The sequence below is a fragment of the Schistocerca nitens genome, chromosome 5 (assembly GCF_023898315.1).
Source record: "Schistocerca nitens isolate TAMUIC-IGC-003100 chromosome 5, iqSchNite1.1, whole genome shotgun sequence".
Taxonomy (NCBI): domain Eukaryota; kingdom Metazoa; phylum Arthropoda; class Insecta; order Orthoptera; family Acrididae; genus Schistocerca; species Schistocerca nitens.
The window spans coordinates 27,780,888-27,803,662 of NC_064618.1; the positions used below are offsets into that span (position 1 = coordinate 27,780,888).

At 38.5% G+C, this 22,775-nt stretch overlaps 1 protein-coding gene across 4 annotated transcripts in view; it reads left to right on the forward strand.

Moving 5' to 3' along the window:
• Positions 1–22,724, forward strand: part of LOC126260206 (peroxisomal acyl-coenzyme A oxidase 3-like) — a 176,988-nt gene extending 154,264 nt beyond the window's left edge. For 2 of the 4 annotated variants that reach the window (XM_049957496.1, XM_049957495.1), the window contains exon 13: positions 22,223–22,721. In XM_049957496.1, coding sequence (XP_049813453.1) covers positions 22,223–22,476 — 254 coding nt within the window. In that variant the 3' untranslated portion in view covers positions 22,477–22,721. Of the gene's footprint in view, positions 1–22,222 lie in introns of all 4 variants that reach the window. The other 2 variants (XM_049957497.1, XM_049957494.1) reach the window with 2 other exon arrangements.
• Positions 22,725–22,775: the final 51 nt, after the last annotated feature.

Here is a 22,775-nt window from a genome sequence, read left to right on the forward strand (position 1 = left end):
ACACACACACACACACACACACACACACACACACACACATTAACCATAGAGCTTGCTGTTGGTGGGGAGGCTTGCGTGCCTCAGCGATACAGATAGCCGTACCGTAGGTGCAACCACAACGGAGGGGTATCTGTTGAGAGGCCAGACAAACGTATGGTTCCTGAAGAGGGGCAGCAGCCTTTTCAGTAGTTGCAGGGGCAACAGTCTAGATGATTGACTTATCTAGCCTTGTAACACTAACCAAAACGGCCTTGCTGTGCTGGTACTGCGAACGGCTGAAAGCAAGGGGAAACTACAGCCATAATTTTTCCTGAGGGCGTGCAGCATTACTGTATGGATAAATGATTATGGCGTCCTCTTGAGTAAAATATTCCGGAGGTAAAATAGTCCCCCATTCGGATCTCCAAGCGGGGACTACTCAGGAGGACGTCGTTATCAGGAGAAAGAAAACTGGTGTTCTACGGATCGGAGCGTGGAATGACAGATCCCTTAATTGGGCAGGTAGGCAAGAAAATTTAAAAAGGGAAATGGGTAGGTTAAAGTTATATATAGTGGGAATTAGTGAAGTTCGGTGGCAGGAGAAACAAGACTTTTGGTCAGATGAATACAGGGTTATAAATACAAAATCAAATAGGGGTAATGCAGGAGTAGGTTTAATAATGAATAAAACAATAGGAATGGGGGTAAGCTACTACAAACAGCAGAGCGAACGCATTGTTGTGGCTAAGGTAGACACGAAGTCCACGCCTACGACAGTAGTACATGTCTATATGCCAACTAGCTCTGCAGATGATGAAGAAATTGAAGAAATGTATGATGAGATAAAAGAAATTATTCAGATAGTGAAGGGACAAAAAAATTTAATAGTCATGGGTGACTGGAATTCGATAGTAGGAAAAGGAAGAGAAGGAAACATAGTAGGTGAATATGGATTGGGGGTAAGAAATGAAAGAGGAAGCCGCCTGGTGGAATTTTGCACAGAGCACAACTTAATCATAGCTAACACTTGGTTCAAGAATCGTAAAAGAAGGTTGTATACATGAAAGAAGCCTGGAGATACTGACAGGTTTCAGATAGATTATATAATGGTAAGACAGAGATTTAGGAACCAGGTTTTAAATTGTAAGGAATTTCCAGGGGCAGATGTGGACTCTGACCACAATCTGACAGTTAAAACTGAAGAAATTGCAAAAAAGGTGGGAATTTAAGGAGATGGGACCTGGATAAACTGACTAAACCAGAGGTTGTAGAGAGTTTCAGGGAGAGCATAAGGGAACAATTGACAAGAATGGGTGAAAAAAATACAGTAGAAGAAGAATGGGTAGCTCTGAGGGATGAAGTAGTGAAGGCAGCAGAGGATCAAGTAGGTAAAAAGACGAGGGCTAGTAGAAATCCTTGGGTGACATAAGAAATATTGAATTTAATTGATGAAAGGAGAAAATATAAAAATGCAGTAAATGAAGTAGGCAAAAAGGAATACAAACTTCTCAAAAATAGAGCAACAGGAAGTGCAAAATGGCTAAGCAGGCATGGCTAGAGGACAAATATAAGGATGTAGAGGCTTATCTCACTAGGGGTAAGATAGATACTGCCTACAGGAAAATTAAAGAGACCTTTGGAGATAAGAGAATCTTTTGTATGAATATCAAGAGCTCTGAAGGAAAGGTGGAAGGAGTATATAGTGGGTCTATACAAGGGTGATGTACTTGAGGGCAATGTTATAGAAATGGAAGAGTATGTAGATGAAGATGAAATGGGAGATACGATAGTGCGTGAAGAGTTTGACAGAGCAGTGAAAGACCTGAGTTGAAACAAGGCCATGAGAGTAGATAACATTCCATTAGAACTACTGACAGCCTTGGAAGAGCCAGTCCTGACAAAACACTGCCATCTGGTGAACAAAATGTATGAGACAGGCGAAGTACCCTCAGACTTCGAGAAGAACATAATAATTCCAATCCCAAAGAAAGCAGGCGTTGACAGATGTGAAAATTACCGAACTATCAGTTTAATAAGTCACTGCTGCAAAATACTAATTCTTTACAGACTAATGGAAAAACTAGTAGACGCCAACCTCGGGGAAGATCAGTTTGGATTCCGTAAAAATATTGGAACACGTGAGGCAATACTGACCCTACGACTTATCTTAGAAGCTAGATTAAGGAAAGGCAAACCTACTTTTCTAGCATTTGTAGACTTAGAGAAAGCTTTTGACAATGTTGACTGGAATACTCTCAAATTCTAAAGCTAGCAGGAGTTAAATACAGGGAGCAAAATGCTATTTACAATTTGTACAGAAACCAGATGGCAGTTATAAGAGTCGAGGGACATGAAAGGGAAGCAGTGGCTGGGAAGGGAGTGAGACAGGGTTGTAGTCTCTCCCCGATGTTATTCAATCTGTATATTGAGCAAGCAGTAAAGGAAACAAAAGAAAAATTCAGAGTAGGAATTAAAATCCATGGAGAAGAAATAAAAACTTTGAGGTTCGCCAATGACACTGTAATTCTGTCAGAGACAGCAAAGGACTTGGAAGAGCAGTTGAACGGAATGGATAGTGTCTTGAAGGGAGGATATAAGATGAACATCAACATAAGCAAAACGAGGATAATGGAATCTAGTCGAATTGGGTCAAGTGATGCTGAGGGAATTAGATTAGGAAATGAGACACTTTAAGTAGTAAAGGAGTTTTGCTATTTGGGGAGCAAAATAACTAATGATGGTCGAAGTAGAGAGGATATAAAATGTAGACTGGCAATGGCAAGGAAATCGTTTATGAAGAAGAGAAATTTGTTAACATCGAGTATAGATTTAAGTGTCAGGAAGTCGTTTCTGAAAGTATTTGTATGGAGTGTAGCCATGTACGGAAGTGAAATATGGACGATAAATAGTTTAGACAAGAAGAGAATAGAAGCATTCGAAATGTGGTGCTACAGAAGAATGCTGAAGATTAGAAGGGTAGATCACATAACTAATGAGGAGGTACTGAATTGGATTGGGGAGAAGAGGAGTTGTGGCACAACTTGACTAGAGGAAGGGGGTCGGTTGGTAGGACATGTTCTGAGGCATCAAGGGATCACCAATTTAGTATTGGAGGGCAGTGTGGAGGGTAAAAATCATAGAGGGAGACCAAGAGATGAATACACTAAGCAGATTCAGAAGGATGTAGGGTGCAGTGGGTACTGGGAGATGAAGAAGCTTGCACAGGATAGAGTACCATGGAGAGCTGCATCAAACCAGTCTCAGGACTGAAGACCACAACAACAACAACAGATCTGGCAGCAAACCCGTGAAGACTATTTACAACATATCTGCCGAGAAAGCTTGAAGAATCACAACAGAGTTTTTGTTTCGCATCCGCTACAGTGTGTTGCCTGACGGGCACGCAACTTCACGAGCAGCTTGGCTGCGCCTGGACAGATTCGGGCTGTGGCGTGGCACCACATGGTCCAGTGGGGCCCGATGTGGCTCGACTGGCAGCCAAGGCTACAGTCCCAGATTGCCTGCGCAGATGCAGTGCATGCCTCTGATATTAGCACATGATGCTGCAGTCAGTGAAATTATTTTTCACGAAGCTGAGCAGAGGGTGCTCAGTCTTTTTTTCTTTAAGTGGTTGCATGTGAAATTGTCAAGACGTGTGCGGGCGGGATACGACAGATTTGCAGGCAGTGGTGCAGTTAGCTGTAGAGTGTAAGGAGATAAATTTGTCGACTAGTATGCAGGGTAAATGGACAGTGTTTGTAGCTAATATAAAATGTTTCAGGTGTGGACGAAGGGGGCATGTAAGGAGGCAGTGTCGCCAGCCTCAGGGTGATGTGAATGAAGTAAGAGGAAGTAATAATTTTAGAAGTAGAGGACTTGGGAAGAATAATGTGTTAAACACCACAAGGAACGTCAGGTCCACCTACGGTCTTTCTCAGTAAGACTGAATGCCTCGAAATTGTTTGCAGAAGTGGAGGAATAGCAGGAAAAAAGGGTTGCAGGATATTATTGGACACAGGGATGCACGTGTCATTCACCAGGAGTGATCTGATGAGATGTAAGCAATGGGACACCTCATGGTACAGATTGCATGGAGTTTGAGATACAGATGTCACACTATTAGGATTGGTGGACACAGACTTTTACCTGGGTTCAATTTAAACATTATGTAGAGATTGTGCCACACATTAGTGAGGGCGACGACATGATTCTGGGATTAGATTTCTTGTAGCAGCATTGTGCCATAATCAATCTTCGGTGATGTAGGTTGGAACTTGATGGAAAAATGTTTCACAGCTGAAGCAATTGTCAGTGTAGAAGCAATTGTCAGTGTAGTCATGTTGTGAGGGGAGTCGGTCTCAAAAGATGAACCGATTAAACCGTGAATGACCACACTAAGACTTAATTTGCATGATTGTGTACCTAAGGGTACTGGGAAATCACTATGGCTCAATATTGAGTCTAGCTTGCCAGTTGGAATTTTGTGTGTTGTGGAACTGTTAGAAGAAAATGAAGTATTAGATCAGGCGGGTTTCCTATTTAAAAGAAGTAGTGTATGCCTACATGAAATAAAGGGTGAAAGAAGGTGCCAGTTTCTATAGATAATTTTAGCACAGAGAACATAGAATTAACAAAGGGGTTGTTGATTGCTAATATGGATATCCTGGAGGAAGAAGAATGGGACACGAGGGATACCAGCAACAAGCAATTGCTAGACACGGTACGCATTCCAATATGTCGCTCCAGATGTCACAGGCTTGTGTTGTAGGCTGAGATGTTGAGACAGGAATCATTTAGTGCATGGATGTCTGAATACTTATACACTCCAGACTATGTTCATTTAGAACTTAAGGCACTTAATCTAAACATATCCTTGGTGGTAAGCAAGGAAAGGCTTCCGTACTTCCGCTACATTATTGCAGCGTTGGCTGTTGCTGTACTGCACCCAGCCTGTCAGCTGTATTTTGCTTTGCAACACATAACAGTCTTGCAAGCCTGCAACTGATTCTGTTGCACTGGCGAGTTGCCTTCATACTTGAGTAATCATTGTTGCTACAGCAGTCTCGTGGCCACTGATACCTATTTCGTTGTGGGCATCCTCAAAGAAGTCAGGTTTATTTGTTGCCATTAGATACAATATATTTCTTTCTGAGTTGTCTTTGAGTCTTGGTCAGAAAACTTGCCATGCAGCTTGAATTTCTATCTTAGAGAATCTTGAGTTTTTTTCCTACTGTGGCAAATACACTATATCCAATTCTCATTAGCCTATCCTTTCCATATACACTTTAATTACTGCAGTAATCTGACTACTATCAATGTCAGGTTTTAACTAGTTTCCTGCACGTAGAATTATGAGAACTCCCTTGCTTTTTAAAAGTGCAATAAACTCTTGCTCTACCTTGTGAATACTTTCACAGTTGATCACTATGGTTTTAATTCTTGTTGGTGGGAAGGGGGATTTCTTTGGGTCTTTGACTAATTCTTTGGATCTCCTACAGCTATTGTTATCTCTACTGGATGAAGAGTCACCTAATTTGTGTGCACTCCCACAAACAATCAAGTGCCTGGTTAGCAAGCAGTCTCCAGTGTGTAGCGCACACCTGACCCCTTTAGCTGAATCCTACAACTCTCAACACTATGGCACAATTCCAAAAAGTCGCAACCTAACTTGTCTCAGAGTTTATGAAGTCTGTGGTTCAAGTGTCCCACTCTACTCGGAACAGGGGCTTGCGATCGATTCTAAGGACAACACTTCAGCTTCTGAGCTTCGTTGGGTGAGGTTGTCTTCTCAACAGTCTCTGCGTCAGTGGAGTCATCCGAGTATGACATTGGACTTCAGACAACAGGTATCTTTTTTCCAATGTGCAGTTGGAACAATCTACTGTTGGTTGTACCCTTTTCTTTCAGAAGCTGCCAAAACAGCCTCTTCAACATGCTGATTGAGCCCCCAAGGCATACACACTGGATGCATCTGTTGTTCCTTCCCATCCCATGCTGCCATTTCCGAAAGGGGGACCATTACTCAGTGTACATTTGAATCACTAATGATTAATAGATTCCAACCCTTTTGTGACAACATGCCCTTGGCATGAGACACAGCACTTCCCCAACAGGTGAAGTGAGTCTCATTTGCTCAATTTCAGTGGAAGTCAGCACCTCAAACTTTTTGATTGGGGGTAGGTGTAACACCCTGAGTCTCCTAGGTCCCTGTCTACCCTGTACAGGGTGCTTAAACCTACTATTGACATGCCACTCACAGTCAAGTTGAGTAGTGATAGATCCTGTGTTTCCTATAGAAGCTACAGTGTCCACAGGATGAAGACTGTGGCCGAAAGCTTAATGTGTAAGTGTCTTTTAATTGTGCCTGTTTGCAGCTTAATGTGTAATCTTTATTGTAAGTAGCAATCTTTCTTTCCCCCATTGTTAATATTCCTGCCCAGAGTTTCCAGTGTTTAAATATTGGAATGAATTATTTACAGAAGAGGCAATACTGATCTTAAGACTAAATATAAGTTAAAGGAAGGCAAACTTACGTTTATAGCATTTGTAGATTTAGAGAAAACTTTTGGTATTGTTGATTCAAATACACGTTTTGAAATTGTGAATATAGCAAGGGTAAAATATATGGAGTGTATTCTCCACAAGAGATGAACAGAACCAAGGATAAGTTTGAAAAGTGAATAGACATTCAGGAAGAAGGAATAAAAATTTTGAAGTTTACCAGTGACATCGTAATTCTTTTAGGGTCATAAAAACACTTGGAAGAGCATTTGAATGGAATTTCAGTTGGTTTGAAAATGGTTTTTAAGGTGAACATCAAGGAAAGTAAAACAATGATGTAATGTAGTCAAATTAAATCAAACACTGAAGAGAAAATTAGATTAGAAAACTTTACACTAAAAGTGAGTTTTGCTATTTGGACAGAGAAATAGCTGATTATGGAGAAACAGAGAGAGACTGGCAATAGCAAAAAAGAAACATTTCTGAAAAAGAGAAATTTGTTAACATAGAATATAAATTTAAGTGTTGATATTTTTTGGAGGTATTTGTCTAGAGTGTGGCCGTGCATCACAGTTAAATGTGGTGCTACTGAAGAATGATGGAAGAATGATGAAGAATAGATGGGTAGATAGACTAGCTAATAAGGATTACCTAATAAGGAGGTACCTAAACTGGTGAGAAAAGAAATTTATGGTACAATTTAATTAAATGAAGAGATTGTAGATAGGGCAAATCCTGAGGCATCAAGGAGTTATCAGTTTGGTAATGGAGGGAAATGTAGACGGTAAAAATTGTAGAGGGAGGCATAGTCTTGAACATGATAATCAGATTCAAATGAATATATGAGGTGTTTTCATAGAGTAAATGGGAGGTTCATAATTTTGTGTGCATGGTATAGTGCATTGTGAATTCTTGCCACTAGCCTAAATTATTACTCAGACGTACTACTTTCAAGTCCAGTGCTTCTTGTACAAAGCAGTCCAATAAATGGTACTAAAGTACCCATAATCTGCGACACATATTTGTTAACACAATGATCGATCTCCTAACAAGCTCTAGGGTGTCAAAATACATTTTTGTTAGCAGAGTAATTTGCTGGTGGTGTCTGCTTGTAAATGTAATATTTGTTTCACACATTATCACATTAAACACAGTCCACAGGATAAAGAATAACAGCATTCGTAGCAACACAAAAGATAAACACAGAAACAAGGTATAGATTCTAAATTCAAATCTCTTCACCTTGTAAGAAAGCAGTGACAACATCTAGATGACCAATGTCATGATCATGTTTAGCAGCCATAGCAAATAAATATCTTAATGAGTTACATCTTATAACCGGTGCATATGTTTCATCATAATCCAGGCCTTGCTTCTGAGCACAACCCTTTATTACTAGCCATGATTTACAGTGTACAGTGTGGCCATTCAAATCTTTCTTTGTTTTAAACACCAATTTCACATTTATAGGTTCCTTATCTGAAGTGAAACAGTAGACTCCCATGTGTGGTTCTCTTTGTGTGATAGTAACTCTTCTTGTATTGCTTTCAGCATTGTCAGACATCATTGCTTCATCCAGTGACAAAGGGTTGGTGTTGGATGACTGTTTGGATTGAGAAGTTACAAAGTCATGTAGCTTATCTGGCTTTGGAATTCTGGATGACTTTTGTATTGACTCAAGTTGCTGTGGTTGCCCAAAACCATTATTTGCATTATCTGGGCTTGGTTCTTCACTGCAGCTTGTATTCCTCGAACTACCACTTGATGTGACTGTCTCACGTTTTGGTTCAAATTCTTTGACGTCAGTCATTATTTCATTTTGGTTCTTTTCTGTCAGTGGGAGAAACAGTTGACTTGGTTTTCGTGACTCAGTTTCTTCTTTATAGTGTTTAGAAGTACCTTCATAAAAAATAATGTCCTCGTTTTTTATGATTCTCTGGCTGTTAGGTTTAAAAAGCCTGTATGCTTTTGATTTTTCACAGTATCCTAAAAAAATAGATTCAATACGTTTTCTGTCGTATTTTCGTCAGTTGGCCCTCGGAATGTGAACATGGGACTTGCTTCCAAATATTTTGAGATATCGAATACCTGGCTTCTTGTTTGTCCAAGCTCCTCCTGGACCCTTGCTTTTTCATGCCTTAGTCAGAGATATTAAATGGACTGCAGCAGAAACTGCTTCTATATGGAATTTATTTGGCAAATTTGCTTCAAAGGCAGGTGTCTTGCTTTTTCTAGTATTGTGTAGTACTGTATGTGATGCTGTGGTCTCTTGTTTGATCCCTACTTGTCTGAAGAAGTTTATTAATGTATTGTTCACATTTTCTGTGCCATTATCTGTGTGTAGAGTGCTGGTCCTTTTTCTATTTTGCCTTTTAACTAGATTTTTGAAGTCTCAAGTTAGCTGTGTCACTTAATTTTTATTTTGGAGCATTTATACAAATACTTTCTTGGAACAATCATCAATTAAAGTAAAGAAGTACTTGGCTCCTCCAATTGACTCAGTTTGCATTGGCCCACACAAATCTGAGTGAAGTAGCTGTCCAGCCAGATCGTGTTTGTTTTCCCTTTAAGTAAATAGCACAGGGAGTATTAACTGCTCCCTCAAATGAAAGTCCACTAACCAGACCTCTGCAACGTGCATGCATAGTTTCAGAATGCAGTTGATCTAGTCTTTTACACCACAAGTCTGTGTTATCTGACTGTAATACTGATTTTTCTTCAAAAATTAGGTCATTTGGTTGGTCTGGTTGGTACATACCATCTGCTAATGATGCAGTAACAACCACATTTTTAGTGTATTGTGAATGGGCAGCCATGTTTGTTAAATAATATTGAATGACCTTTTTCTACTACTTTCCTAATGGATAGTAGATTTGTGCTTAGCTGAGGCACATACAGAATATCCTCTACTTTAATTTTGCCTTTCTAGTTGACTGTGAAAACATCTACAAATGAAGATCCTATGCCTATGCCTTTTATAGGTAAGTTACCATCTTCGCTATTACAGCTTGTAAGTCTATCACTGTTTTACAATTATTTTCATCACATGGGTATGTAGACATGTGTACTAATGTGCCCAGTCTACATACCATTCTGTCTGTGCGTCTTAACATGCAGCTGCGTTTGAAAAGAATGCTGTGTTGACTGAAGTTTTTGTATCATTTTTGCTCATGCTGTGACAATTTTTTGCAAAATACCCATACTTGTTGCAGTTATAGCACTTTGGACCTTTTTTGAAGGTAACATCACTCTCTTTCTTGGTGACTCGAAGAGCTGCATCATTTGTCATTTGTTTATTACAGGCATTGTCATTTATTTCTTACCATAATTTACTTTTTATGGTGTCTCTTTTGATTGGCAAGTTCGAATTTTCCAAACTTGTAATCAAAGGTTTATATTCGTCTGATAGTCCTGCAAGCAGAATACACACAATCCACTCTTCTTTAACTTTGAAGCTCAAGCCATTTAATTTTTGTGGCATGGAAATTGTCTTTGACACACATTCTTCGACTGACAAACAATTTTCTAGTCTGGTTGTCAGCAGTGTCTTTAGTAACCTATTCATCGGAACAGGCCAGAATCTTCAGAGACTTGCTTTAGCTTGTCCCACACTTCTTTAGCTGTAGACATGCCTTGCAACTGAACATATATTGAAGGATGGAGAGAAAGTGTAATTTTGCTCTCACTGTACAAACTTTAGTTACATCCGTTATTTTGCCACTGACACAGTCCCAAAATTCCTCATGTTCTAGATATGTTCACATAAGGTTCGTTTGAGCAGTTGCCTGACAACGCCAGACAACAGGCTGTACTGCACATGCGCAGCTATGATGATATAGGCAGCCTGTGCTTGGTGCTTGCTCTGCTCGTGTGCTTTTCATCGCATTTCTGTGTGGAAGTTCGTGCGTGGTGGGGCATCACGTGACCATGTGCAGCCCTGCTGCATGTTGTTGAGAGGACATACAGAGTTGTACTTAGAGCAATTGTTTTATCATATCCCACCCAGATTAAGGATGCAAATAAGGAAGCAGTTCTTGGCATAATATCATTTCAAAACTAGACTCTACAGCTCAAAGTACCATAACATTTTGCTACGTGGTGACTTTGACAGATTTCTTTTTTAATTGGTACTCTGCAATATTGTTATGTAGCATTTGCAATCACATTTACATCTACACAGCACTGAAAGAAGCTAGTAAGAAGGAATACAAATTTCAAAATAAATAAATAAACAAAGAGAAGTTCCTTGTGTAGCTTACACCAAAATAAGTGACAATAAATTTCATGACTATTTCAGAATGTGATAAAAATTAAAAAGGTTGTCTGTGAGGCAAAGAAATTGTACAACTGACAGTTTATATTCTACTCTAGGAATAAATATAAAGCCATGTGGGGAGTTAAAATGATAAAACACGGTATGCTGCCAGTCTACAATTTAGCATAGAATGACATCCTATAAATTTAAGATGTTAACACAAATTGAGAAATAGCTTCAGGCCTAGAGTCTTGTGATCGAAAAAGACTGTGTTTCGTGGAACTCAGATTTGTAAAATTCTGCTGCAGCTGTCAATATATTTGAAACAAAATATTTAGTTCAAAACCACTGACCAAATTTACCTGCTTAGTCAGCTTCAAGTCAATGTATGTTCGTACGTATATAGCATTAAGAGATCTTACAGTGTCTTAAGAGGAACAGGACATCAGAGACTACTCCAGCAGTATCAGAATTTCATAAACCATACTATAATGCTTCATTCCGCTCTAATTGCACATTTCTATGTCCAGATGCAGTCTGAAGCACCTGATATTCAGCTTTTGTACGTGGTTTTCGGGATACCAATTTTGTTGGAGGTCCAGTACTGTATTCTCATGTTTGGTTCTTTATTATGGTATTATGTTATTTGTCCCGGAAAATGAAAATTTGCACTTGAAATTGAACAAAGTTGAAAGTAGCCAATAGTGTGGAATGATACACTTCATTTCAAATAAAGTAACTGCCTCAGCCGAAAAATTAATAGAAGTAAATTTCTCTACAAAACTGACAGAAATAGCTTAATTAAGACATTAATAGTTGATTGCTAATAATGTGGAAATAATATAAAATCAGAAAATTGAAACTACTAACTTATTTTAGTCTTTCATTATTATGAGAATGTATATTAATTCACTTGATGGCTTCCCGCCACAGAAATCTGTTTTGTTTTCATTTGACGTGGGAGCTGTAAATGAAGAGACACCAACAATTTCCTGAAACATATACATAGGTCACGTGGAGAATGACCCCCCACTATAACTCAGCTTGCTCTGCGCATGCGCGAATCTGGCAGCTTGGTTGCGCCAGAGAAATTTTTCCAGGTAGCTTTTGACTACTTGCTGCTACTGCTCATACGGCAAAGAGCCATGCTTCAAGTAGCCAGAAGCGGGAGAAGGCACTGCTCATATGCGAATTCAGCTCTGTGAATGTGCACGAGCCCGCTGGCAACTGCTCAGACCAACCTATAGTGAACTGCGACATACTCTAGGTTTCTCTTCCCATTAGTTTCTCAACTGGAGGCAGTGAATTCATATTTTCAGAACCCATTGTATTAGCTATTACGTGATTCCAAGATGCTGTATGCTACTGCTAATTTCTGCTGGCCAATTATCTCTTTTTTCTTTTAATATGGCAGAGTAATTTGCTGGTAGTATCTGATTGGAAATGTAAGATTTATTGTACACATTATCATGTTAAACACAGTTACACTAACCATTGTATTATACAGACTACAGAATAAAGAATAACAGCCTCCATAATTATGCAATATATATATATATATATATATATATATATATATATATATATATATATATATATATATATATATATATATATATATATATATAGTTATAATAGAGGGAAACATTCCATGTAGGAAAAATATATCTAAAAACAAAGATGATGTGACTTACCAAATGAATGTGCTGGCAGGTCGACAGACACACAAACATACACACAAAATTCAAGCTTTCGCAACAAACTGTTGCCTCATCAGGAAAGAGGGAAGGAGAGGGAAAGACGAAAGGATGTGGGTTTTAAGGGAGAGTGTAAGGAGTCATTCCAATCCCGGGAGCGGAAAGACTTACCTTAGGGGGAAAAAAGGACAGGTATACACTCGCACACACACACACATATCCATCCACACATATACAGACACAAGCAGACATGTCTGCTTGTGTTTGTGGCGAAAGCTTGAATTTTGTGTGCATGTTTGTGTTTGTTTGTGTGTCTGTCGACCTGCCAGCACTTTCATTTGGTAAGTCACATCATCTTTGTTTTTAGATATATTTTTCCTACGTGGAATGTTTCCCTCTATTTTATATATATATATATATATATATATATATACAAAGATGATGTGACTTACCAAACGAAAGCGCTGGCACGTCGATAGACACACAAACAAACACAAACATACACACAAAATTCAAGCTTTCGCAACAAACTGTTGCCTCATCAGGAAAGAGGGAAGGAGAGGGAAAGACGAAAGGATGTGGGTTTTAAGGGAGAGGGTAAGGAGTCATTCCAATCCCGGGAGCGGAAAGACTTACCTTAGGGGGAAAAAAGGACAGGTATACACTCGCGCACACACACACATATCCATCCACACATTACAGACACAAGCAGACATATTTAAACTTTGTTTTTAGATATATTTTTCCCACGTGGAATGTTTCTCTCTCTCTCTCTCTCTCTCTCTCTCTCTCTCTCTCTATATATATATATATATATATATATATATATATATATATATATATATATATATATATATATAATCAAGGCATAGTATTAAGCATTTTATAATATAAACATGAAAGCTTTCTGAAATGGTGTTTTATTAATTAATCGCTATGTGCAAAACAACAACTACATGCCCCAGGACACATAATCACCTAGTAATTACCGTATTTACTCAAATCTAAGCCGCACTCGAATCTAAGCCGCACCTGAAAAATGAGACTCGAAATAAAGGGAAAAAAAATCTCCCGAATCTAAGCCGCACCTGAAATTTGAGACTCGAAATTAAAGGAGAGAGAAAAGTTTTAGGCTGCACCTCCAAATTGAAACAAAGTTGGTCCATTGTAATATGAGACACCATTTAGGTCGAATGTATGAAGATACAACCACAGTAGTTTGGTTCGAGTCGTAAGCTTAGCAGTTAAGCTTTACCAGGTAGCCATTGCTATGCACCAGGCGCTCCGTCCGTATTTATACGGGTACCCTTCCTTTTTCACGTGCTTCGTCTGGTTTGAATCGATTGCTTATTTTGCTTTGATCTGAAAAGTGCCGTTTTATTTGTTATAGGTGTTTACGTCACTCTTAAGCTGAAAATGCATTACTGTACTGTGTCATGCATTGTTTGTAGCTTTCTGATAGTGCGTGTTTACGGCCTGTCGCCGCTTGCGGCATGGCTTGCTTTTGTGCGCGCTGCCGCCGCTTAAAAAAAAAAAAAAAAAAAAAAAAAAAAAAGAGAGAGAGAGAGAGAGAGAGAGAGAGAGAGAGAGAGAGAGAGAGAGAGAGAGAGGAATCGTCTCATTAGCGAAACAATGGCAAGAGACTGCTATTTGTTGTTACTTACTTTGATAATGATCAACAGATCAACAAGAACCAAATAATAGACTTCGTATGATAGAACATGTTCTGAATGAGAGTTAGGCGAAAATTTTTCTGCGTTTGAAAATCTTTGCGGCCGCTTCTTTAGTACATCAAATTCTGCACAGAAATTTGAGCCATCTTAGATTTAAAAATCTAGTCAGTTGCCGTGCTTCATTTCTGACTGTATCACTATTAGGCATAAGAATAATACAAATATAAACATGACACGATACGTATATTCTTCCGCGTTTGCTGTTGTTTCACTCTAGTTTCGTAGTTTATTAGGCAGACAGGATTTAAATGAGATAGCACCAAACATGAAAGAATACAGGGCAAAATGTTTATTTTCGTATTATTCTTATGATGAAGAGAATACTGCATGTGATTCACATTTCATCAGGTTCCTATTAGCAACCATCTCTTCTCACAGGTAGGAAAAAATTCAGAACGTAGAGTTGGCCATATTGACAAACATCCCAAACAGTCTTGCCAGTCGGATTTTCGTAGTACATTGAAATTCTGCTACATTCGAAGATGAACAATACGGAATTTGTGTTTACTTCATTGGATAATGTATGAAAATGCAGTGGTAGAAACTCGGGGCGAAGAAAAAAAGCTTGTCTTCCACTTTTTTTTTTTTTTTTCCTTGACGCAGAGGTTTTGGCGCCAGTATTATTTGTGCCTACAAAGCATGCCTGTGTAGAGCTACATATATTAGACGCCAGAAGTTAGTTGTGGCGGCACCTACCAACATTTTTCAGAACTTCCGCTTGCTTTACACTCGATTCTAAGCCGCAGGCAGTTTTTTGGATTACAAAAACCGGAAAAAAAGTGCGGCTTAGATTCGAGTAAATACGGTACAATGCAAAGGAATAAACAATAAAAGGCTGGAAATATCAGTTTACATTAAACTGGCATCGACACAAAGTATAAAGTCTAAGTGGACAGTTACTCTTCCTCTTATTTCACAAGGCCAAGTTTCTTACACATGTTTCATGTCTGAAGTTGCTAGGTCATTTTGTGAAAGCATCAGATAACATTTCTTCAGAAGGCAGATGCTCAACATTACTAACACCTGACACAACATGCCTTATTATAAAATGATACTTTATATCTATATACCACTAGATTCTTGGCTAACTGTATGGCTCCTTTATTATCACAATACACTGTAAGTAACTTTATGACACTTTTTGGATCTACCTCAGACATAGGTTGTCTTAACCACAATAAATCTTGAACAGTTGATGCAAAGGCCATACATTTAGCTTCAGAAGTAGAAAGTGCAATAGTTTTCTACTAGACTATGAAAATAAAGAGCTTTGCAACTGTATGACTGAACCAGTTACGGAGTGCCTGTCATTTATTTTATTTCCCCAATCTGCATCATGAAGGCCATTATTCTTTTGTTACCACTTCTAGAAAATTCTAGCTTGGGGTCCAAGGTTCTCTTTAAATATCTAAACAATCTTTTGCTGACAACCAATGAACCTTTTTAAAACAATGATTAGATGTGCTAAGGAGATTTGCAGTGAAACACATGTCAGGTCTTTAGACTTCCTATTGCCTCTTGGCCATAGGAAATGACTTCCTATTGCCTCTTGGTAAGGTACTTTGATATCACTTGATTTGAATGCTTCAGAGCCCAAACCAAGTTCAAGTGGTGTTGATTCTGGCTTGACTTAGTGATTCCAAATTTTTCCAGAGCTTTCTTTTACATAGGATTTCTGGGAGGTCCAAAATTTTCCTTTTTCATGATCCCTTGTAATTTCCATGCCTAGAAACTATTGAATTGATTCGAAACACTTTTGTCATTTGAGAATAATAGCATGTCATAATGCTATGATGACTGGTTTGGTGCCACCTCTCTGAAAATAAATACATGGACTAGTGTTTGATCTATTCACTTTCAGTTTTCTTAACACCTCATCAATTTTTTGATTCCAATTCCTACCAGCCTGTTTTAGTCCATAAACAGCTTTCTTCAGCCTCCATATGTTTCCAGAAGTTGCAAAATTTTGTAGTGGAATGACACAAATTTCTTCATTTAAGTCTCCGTAGAGATAAGCAGCAGTGATGTCAACATGATCCAGGTTCTCTCGAGCTGCTGTAGACAAGAGATATCTAAATGGATACATGCTTGACCACTGGTGCGAAGGTTTCCTGATAATCAACACCTTGAACTTGAGTGCGTCCTTTTACCAATAGACACGCCTTACATGTTTTTGGCATACTGCTAATCCCAGGCTGTATTTTTAATACCTGCTTAGTCTGGAGAGGTTTGTGTCCCCTGAGTAGTTCTACTTCTTCAAATGTGTAATTACAAACTAGAGATAAGAATTCTGTCTTCATTGCTTGTTTCCATTTTTCATTATTTATCCCTTCCAAGGCTTCTTTGACATTAGTGTTTTCACTTGGAAGTCCTTCTTTCAAGTAGTAAGTAACATGATCAGGCCATGTCTTGGGTTTTCGTCCTGTTTGTCCTTTGAAGTGTAACCTCTTGAACTATGTTTTGATTCTCATGAACCTCATCTTGAGTTTCAGTTTGTATTGGATCACTGTCAAAGCCATAAAAGTGTTCATTATCACAGTTTTCTTATTTAACTTCTCCATCAGTTTGCGAAGTATTGATGTCCTGAAGAAGTGCTTCTTGTTCCAATGCAAAGGCATTTGTGGTCTTAGGTTCCTCTGTCTTTGAACCTGTAAAATTCTCATCCTCCAGGAATTTTAAATCCCTGCTGACAATTATCTGGCCAGTATCCATATTGATGAATTTGTTGGCTTTTTTTTTCCTGACAGTAGCCTCCAAATGTCAACTTCTGTGACTTCTTATCCCAGTTCTTGTGATGATGTTTTGGAATGTGAACCATTGCACAGCAACAAAGAATTCTCAAATGTGATAAGCAAGGCTTTGTCTGATGCCAAAGTTCATATGGCATCTTATCTCCAAGTGTGATGGACGGCAAATAATTGATATTTACATCTACATCTACATCCATACTCCGCAAGCCACCTGACGGTGTGTGGCGGAGGGTACCTTGAGTACCTCTATCGGTTCTCCCTTCTATTCCAGTCTCGTATTGTTCGTGGAAAGGATTGTCGGTATGCTTCTGTGTGGGCTCTAATCCCTCTGATTTTATCCTCATGGTCTCTTCGCGAGATATACGTAGGAGGGAGCAAAATACTGCTTGACTCTTTGGTGAAGGTATGTTCTCAAAACTTCAACAAAAGCCCGTACCGAGCTACTGAGCGTCTCTCCTGCAGAGTCTTCCACTGGAGTTTATCTGTCATCTCCGTAATGCTTTCGCGATTACTAAATGATCCTGTAACGAAGCGCGCTGCTCTCCGTTGGATCTTCTCTATCTCTTCTATCAACCCTATCTGGTACGGATCCCACACTGCTGAGCAGTATTCAAGCAGTGAGCGAACAAGCGTACTGTAACCTACTTCCTTTGTTTTCAGATTGCATTTCCTTAGGATTCTTCCAATGAATCTCAGTCTGGCATCTGCTTTACCGACGATCAACTTTATATGATCATTCCATTTTAAATCACTCCTAATGCGTACTCCCAGATAATTTATGGAATTAACTGCTTCCAGTTGCTGACCTGCTATTTTGTAGCTAAATGATAAGGGATCTATCTTTCTATGTATTCGCAGCACATTACACTTGTCTACATTGAGATTCAGTTGCCATTCCCTGCACCATGCATCAATTCGCTGCAGATCCTCCTGCATTTCAGTACAATTTTCCATTGTTACAACCTCTCGATACACCACAGCATCATCCGCAAAAAGCCTCAGTGAACTTCTGATGTCATCCACAAGGTCATTTATGTATATTGTGAATAGCAACAGTCCTACGACACTCCCCTGCGGCACACCTGAAATCACTCTTACTTCGGAAGACTTCTCTCCATTGAGAATGACATGCTGCATTCTGTTATCTAGGAACTCTTCAATCCAATCACACAATTGGTCTGATAGTCCATATGCTCTTACTTTGTTCATTAAACGACTATGGGGAACTGTATCAAACGCCTTGCGGAAGTCAAGAAACACGGCATCTACCTGGGAACCTGTGCCTATGGCCCTCTGAGTCTTGTGGACGAATAGCGCGAGCTGGGTTTCACAGGACCGTCTTTTTCGAAACCCATGCTGATTCCTACAGAGTAGATTTCTAGTCTCCAGAAAAGTCATTATACTCTAACATAATATGTGTTCCAAAATTCTACAACTGATCGACGTTAGAGATATAGGTCTCTAGTTTTGCACATCTGTTCGACGTCCCTTCTTGAAAATGGGGATGACCTGTGCCCTTTTCCAATCCTTTGGAACGCTATATGCTCTTCTAGAGACCTACGGTACACCGCTGCAAGAAGGGGGGCAAGTTCCTTCGCGTACTCTGTGTAAAATCGAACTGGTATCCCATCAGGTCCAGCGGCCTTTCCTCTTTTGAGCGATTTTAGTTGTTTCTCTATCCCTCTGTCTTCTATTTCGATATCTACCATTTTGTCATCTGTACGACAATCTAGAGAAGGAACTACAGTGTAGTCTTCCTCTGTGAAACAGCTTTGGAAAAAGACATTTAGTATTTCGGCCTATAGTCTGTCATCCTCTGTTTCAGTACCATTTTGGTCACAGAGTGTCTGGACATTTTGTTTTGATCCACCTACCGTTTTGACATAAGACCAAAATTTCTTAGGATTTTCTGCCTAGTCAGTACATAGAACTTTACTTTCGAATTCATTGAACGCCTCTCGCATAGCCCTCATCACACTACATTTCACTTCGCGTAATTTTTGTTTGTCTGCAAGGCTTTGGCTATGGTATGAAGCTGAAGACAGCTTCAGCCCCATATTCCTTTGGTAGGTTAGTATCAAAAATCATGGTATGAGCTTGTTCAACCAATGTTCTATTAGCTCTCTCAGCAGCACAATTTCGCTGTGGACTGAAATGTTCTGTAAGCTGGTGGATGATACCTTTAGAAGATAGAAATATTTTTAGTTCATCGTTGACATACTCCTCTCCATTGTCAGACTGGAAATTCGTGGCATTTGTGCCTGTCTGCTTTTCCACCATGGCTTTGAAGCTTTTAAATATCTGTTTTACCCCATATTTTTTTCTTCAAGAAATAAACAAATTAAAAAATCATCAATGAATGTGACAGAATAATGATTTCCAACCATAAATGCTGTCTCCATTTTCCCACACAAATCAGAATGTACTAAGTCTAAGATGTGTTTAGAATACCTTTTGCTAGGTTTGACTGGAAGACGTGACTGTTTTCCCATATGCACAACTCACAGGGATCCTTAACCACAATATCTTCATTTAGTTCCATTTAAACCTTTACAACTTCAGCATACTTTTGCAATCCCTATGCCCTAGCCTCTGATGCCATAAGAATCCACTATCTTCTGTATAGTAGCACGAATTCATTTCATTTGTTTCTAACAATAGATGCCATTCTTAGGCATTGCTTTGGCAATTAGTTCACCTTCTGCATCTAGATGAATCCACTGTTTTTTGTTAAAAATCACTTTATGCCATTTTCTCACAATATTACTAACTGAAAGTAAATTTATAGCTCAGTTTGGGATATGAATGATGTCAGATGCTTCTACTTCTGCTGCTTTATCACCAGTATAGAAGGTTAGGTCAACACTTCCAGTAGTCTCTGCTACTAAGCCACCACCTCCCATGCAGGTCACTGAACTATTACATGGCTTGACATTATGAAGCATCCTTCCATCATTGGTGATGGAATCTAAATACCACATATCTTTTCCTTGAGGCTGTTTAACATCAGCTGCAAGAAAAACTTTCTTTTGTTGTGGCTGTTTTCTAAATACATAACCATCATTGTTATTTTTTTTTACTAACTTCGTCCTTTTCCATCCTTGCAAGAACAATATTTAGCAATATGATTTGGTTTGTTGCATTGTTAACATTTAATAATACATTTTGTCGGTCTCTGTTTATCTTCATATATGGCTGATTCTTCATTTCTATTTGCATCTTTTGCTTTGATGTGTCATAGCGGTATCTCTTTAACAGAATCTCCATGAAATGTGTGCCGCTGTTTTCAAGTGCCATAGACTGATAGTGATCAGGTAATCCAGCCAGGAGTGAAGCTTCTGCCCACTCTTCATTAAACGGAAACTTCATTTCATTTAACTTAAATGTGGTCATTATTATTTGATCGCAGTAGCTGTCTACCAACTTGCATTTATCTAATTTGATTGTGATTGATTTTCTAAGAAAGCCCTCTATGCATGACAGTCCTGAGTCTTCAGATGCTTTTTTCAAGGCTGTCTAGGCTTCTGCTGCTGTATTTGTGTCTCTTATATGGGAATAATTCACCTTGCCCATGAAAAGTATAATCTGGGAATATGCCTTTTTGTTCCTCTACTTCCAGGAGTCTTGTTGGCTCTGAAGGAGGCTTTTGAATAACATCTCAAAGTTCGTTATGGACCAAATACACCTTCATGGCAAATTTTCATGTCGAATAATTTTCACGCCCGGCCAACAATTTAACCACTAGAAGTCCAGTTGGGGCTGTATCACTCATTTTTAGCTTTGAGTGATTTTTGGGGGGGGGGGGGGGGGAAGAGAAAAACATCAGTCTGCACACACAAATGATCAGTCAGAAAAAAAATGAATGATCGGCACATGCATAACTTCAAAACTGATTCTGGATTTTCGTGCACGATTATGATTTTAACATTTATAAAACCTAACTTTCACACCTGTGCCTGGGCCCATAACCTTCTGTTAAGCATTTTTTAATATAAACATGAAAGCTTTCTGAAATAACATTTTATTAATTAATTAGTTTGTGCATAACAACCATGCATATCCCAGAACATATAATCACCACCGAGTAATTACAGTGCAAAGGAGTAAACAAAAAATAGCTGTCAATACCTCAACACATAGATTCTAAATTCTCAGAATTTTACACTGGGTGTACATGAAGGTAGAGAAGAGTGAAGTATGTAAGGAAGTAAATATAATGTGTAAAGTTACTATAAATAAAATGATTTAGTGGAAAGTATATTTGTGATGTCACAACCAAAAGGTTTTATCTCTAATGTATATACTATTATTATTAGTCAACATACAAAGAGGAAGAACCACTAGTCTTCGATACCTTATTGCCTCGAAAAAATACATTTTCTTTAAATGGCAAAACATGCATGTTATATTTCAAGATATCAAGTGATAAAAAAATATGGCACAGCACATTATTTTCTGTTACATCCATTAAATATTATCAACCTACCGGTTTCCTTTTCGTTGCCATCGGTATGCACTTCAAGTGTAATGTTTAGCACAGCTCTTCCCTACTCAAGCCAAACAAATGATACAGTTCAAATCAAATGACTGCTATTGCCTGATGACCTCACAGTTTAGTCCTTTAACAACAACCAAGCAACCAACCATCACTCATGTATTGTTTGACTTTGCAAGGTTACCAGATTGCACTTAGACCAGTACATTGATTTGCTTATCCATTGAAAAGAGTGCATCACAGTTTTTACTATGCCATGCAACTAGTTTAAAACCATTGAAAGTAAATTACATATTATGCTCAACTTCATTAGAGTAGTTTTATATATCTCTCGAAGAATATGAAACGAGAGAGCACTCTAGAGGCACTTGAAACTTCTAGGTGCATTTCTGATAAAGCATGCCTCATGTGAGTAATGGGAATGTAATCAAACTTCTGTCATCACAGTTCCACAGTACTCTGAGACTGAGGACAGCAATAGGCTTGGACTCTTTTAGAAGGGAGCAGTCGGTTGAGGCATCTAATAATAAAAATTCAGTCACTAAATTAGCACTAGCAAATGCATGCTATTATTTGTAGTTTATAGCTCAGTAGTGATGTGAAGCACTGTTTCCTATTTTCTTACTGTTACTGTAAACTTTTTGTTGCACGTTAGTTTATTTCTTAATATTTCCATTATTCTTCATATCGTAGGGTAATCATAAATTTGAGTGTTATTAGTAACTTCCTGGGTGTCCAAGCTACTTTCCTGTTCATTGCAAAATGAAGTACAGTGTTATCTTAATGAAATATTTCTGTTCTGTAAATTTCAGGAGGATATGTAAGAGGTCCTCAAGCATCTGAGATGCTACATGAAGGCATTCTTTCTCTGTGTGCTCAGCTGAAAAATGATGCTGTCTCTTTAGCTGATGCCATAGCACCACCAGATTTCATTTTAAATTCCATACTGGGAAAATCAGATGGTAACATTTATCAAAACCTGCAGACACATCTATTCCAGAAACCTCAGACATTTGAACGACCATCTGGTTGGGATGAGATGACATTCCAACAAAGTAAACTGTAATCATTGCAAAAGCAAGCATATATTTGCGTACTTTCAGTACAATAATATAATTGCTTGAAAATCTATCCATTTCGATATTTTTATTTGTACATATTTACTTTGTTTTCATGATAGCCCTGTGTAACGAAATATTTCTAATTTTTATATTTTAGTACAAAAATACCTTTGTAAATAAAATAATAGAATGTGTTTTTTGTATCTTGAATGAGTACTCATTTTCATGTATTAAAAGTGTGTCCTATATTTTTATAAAGCACTTGAAGGAAAAGGGTGTTGTCATTTGTATTGTTAAAATAAAT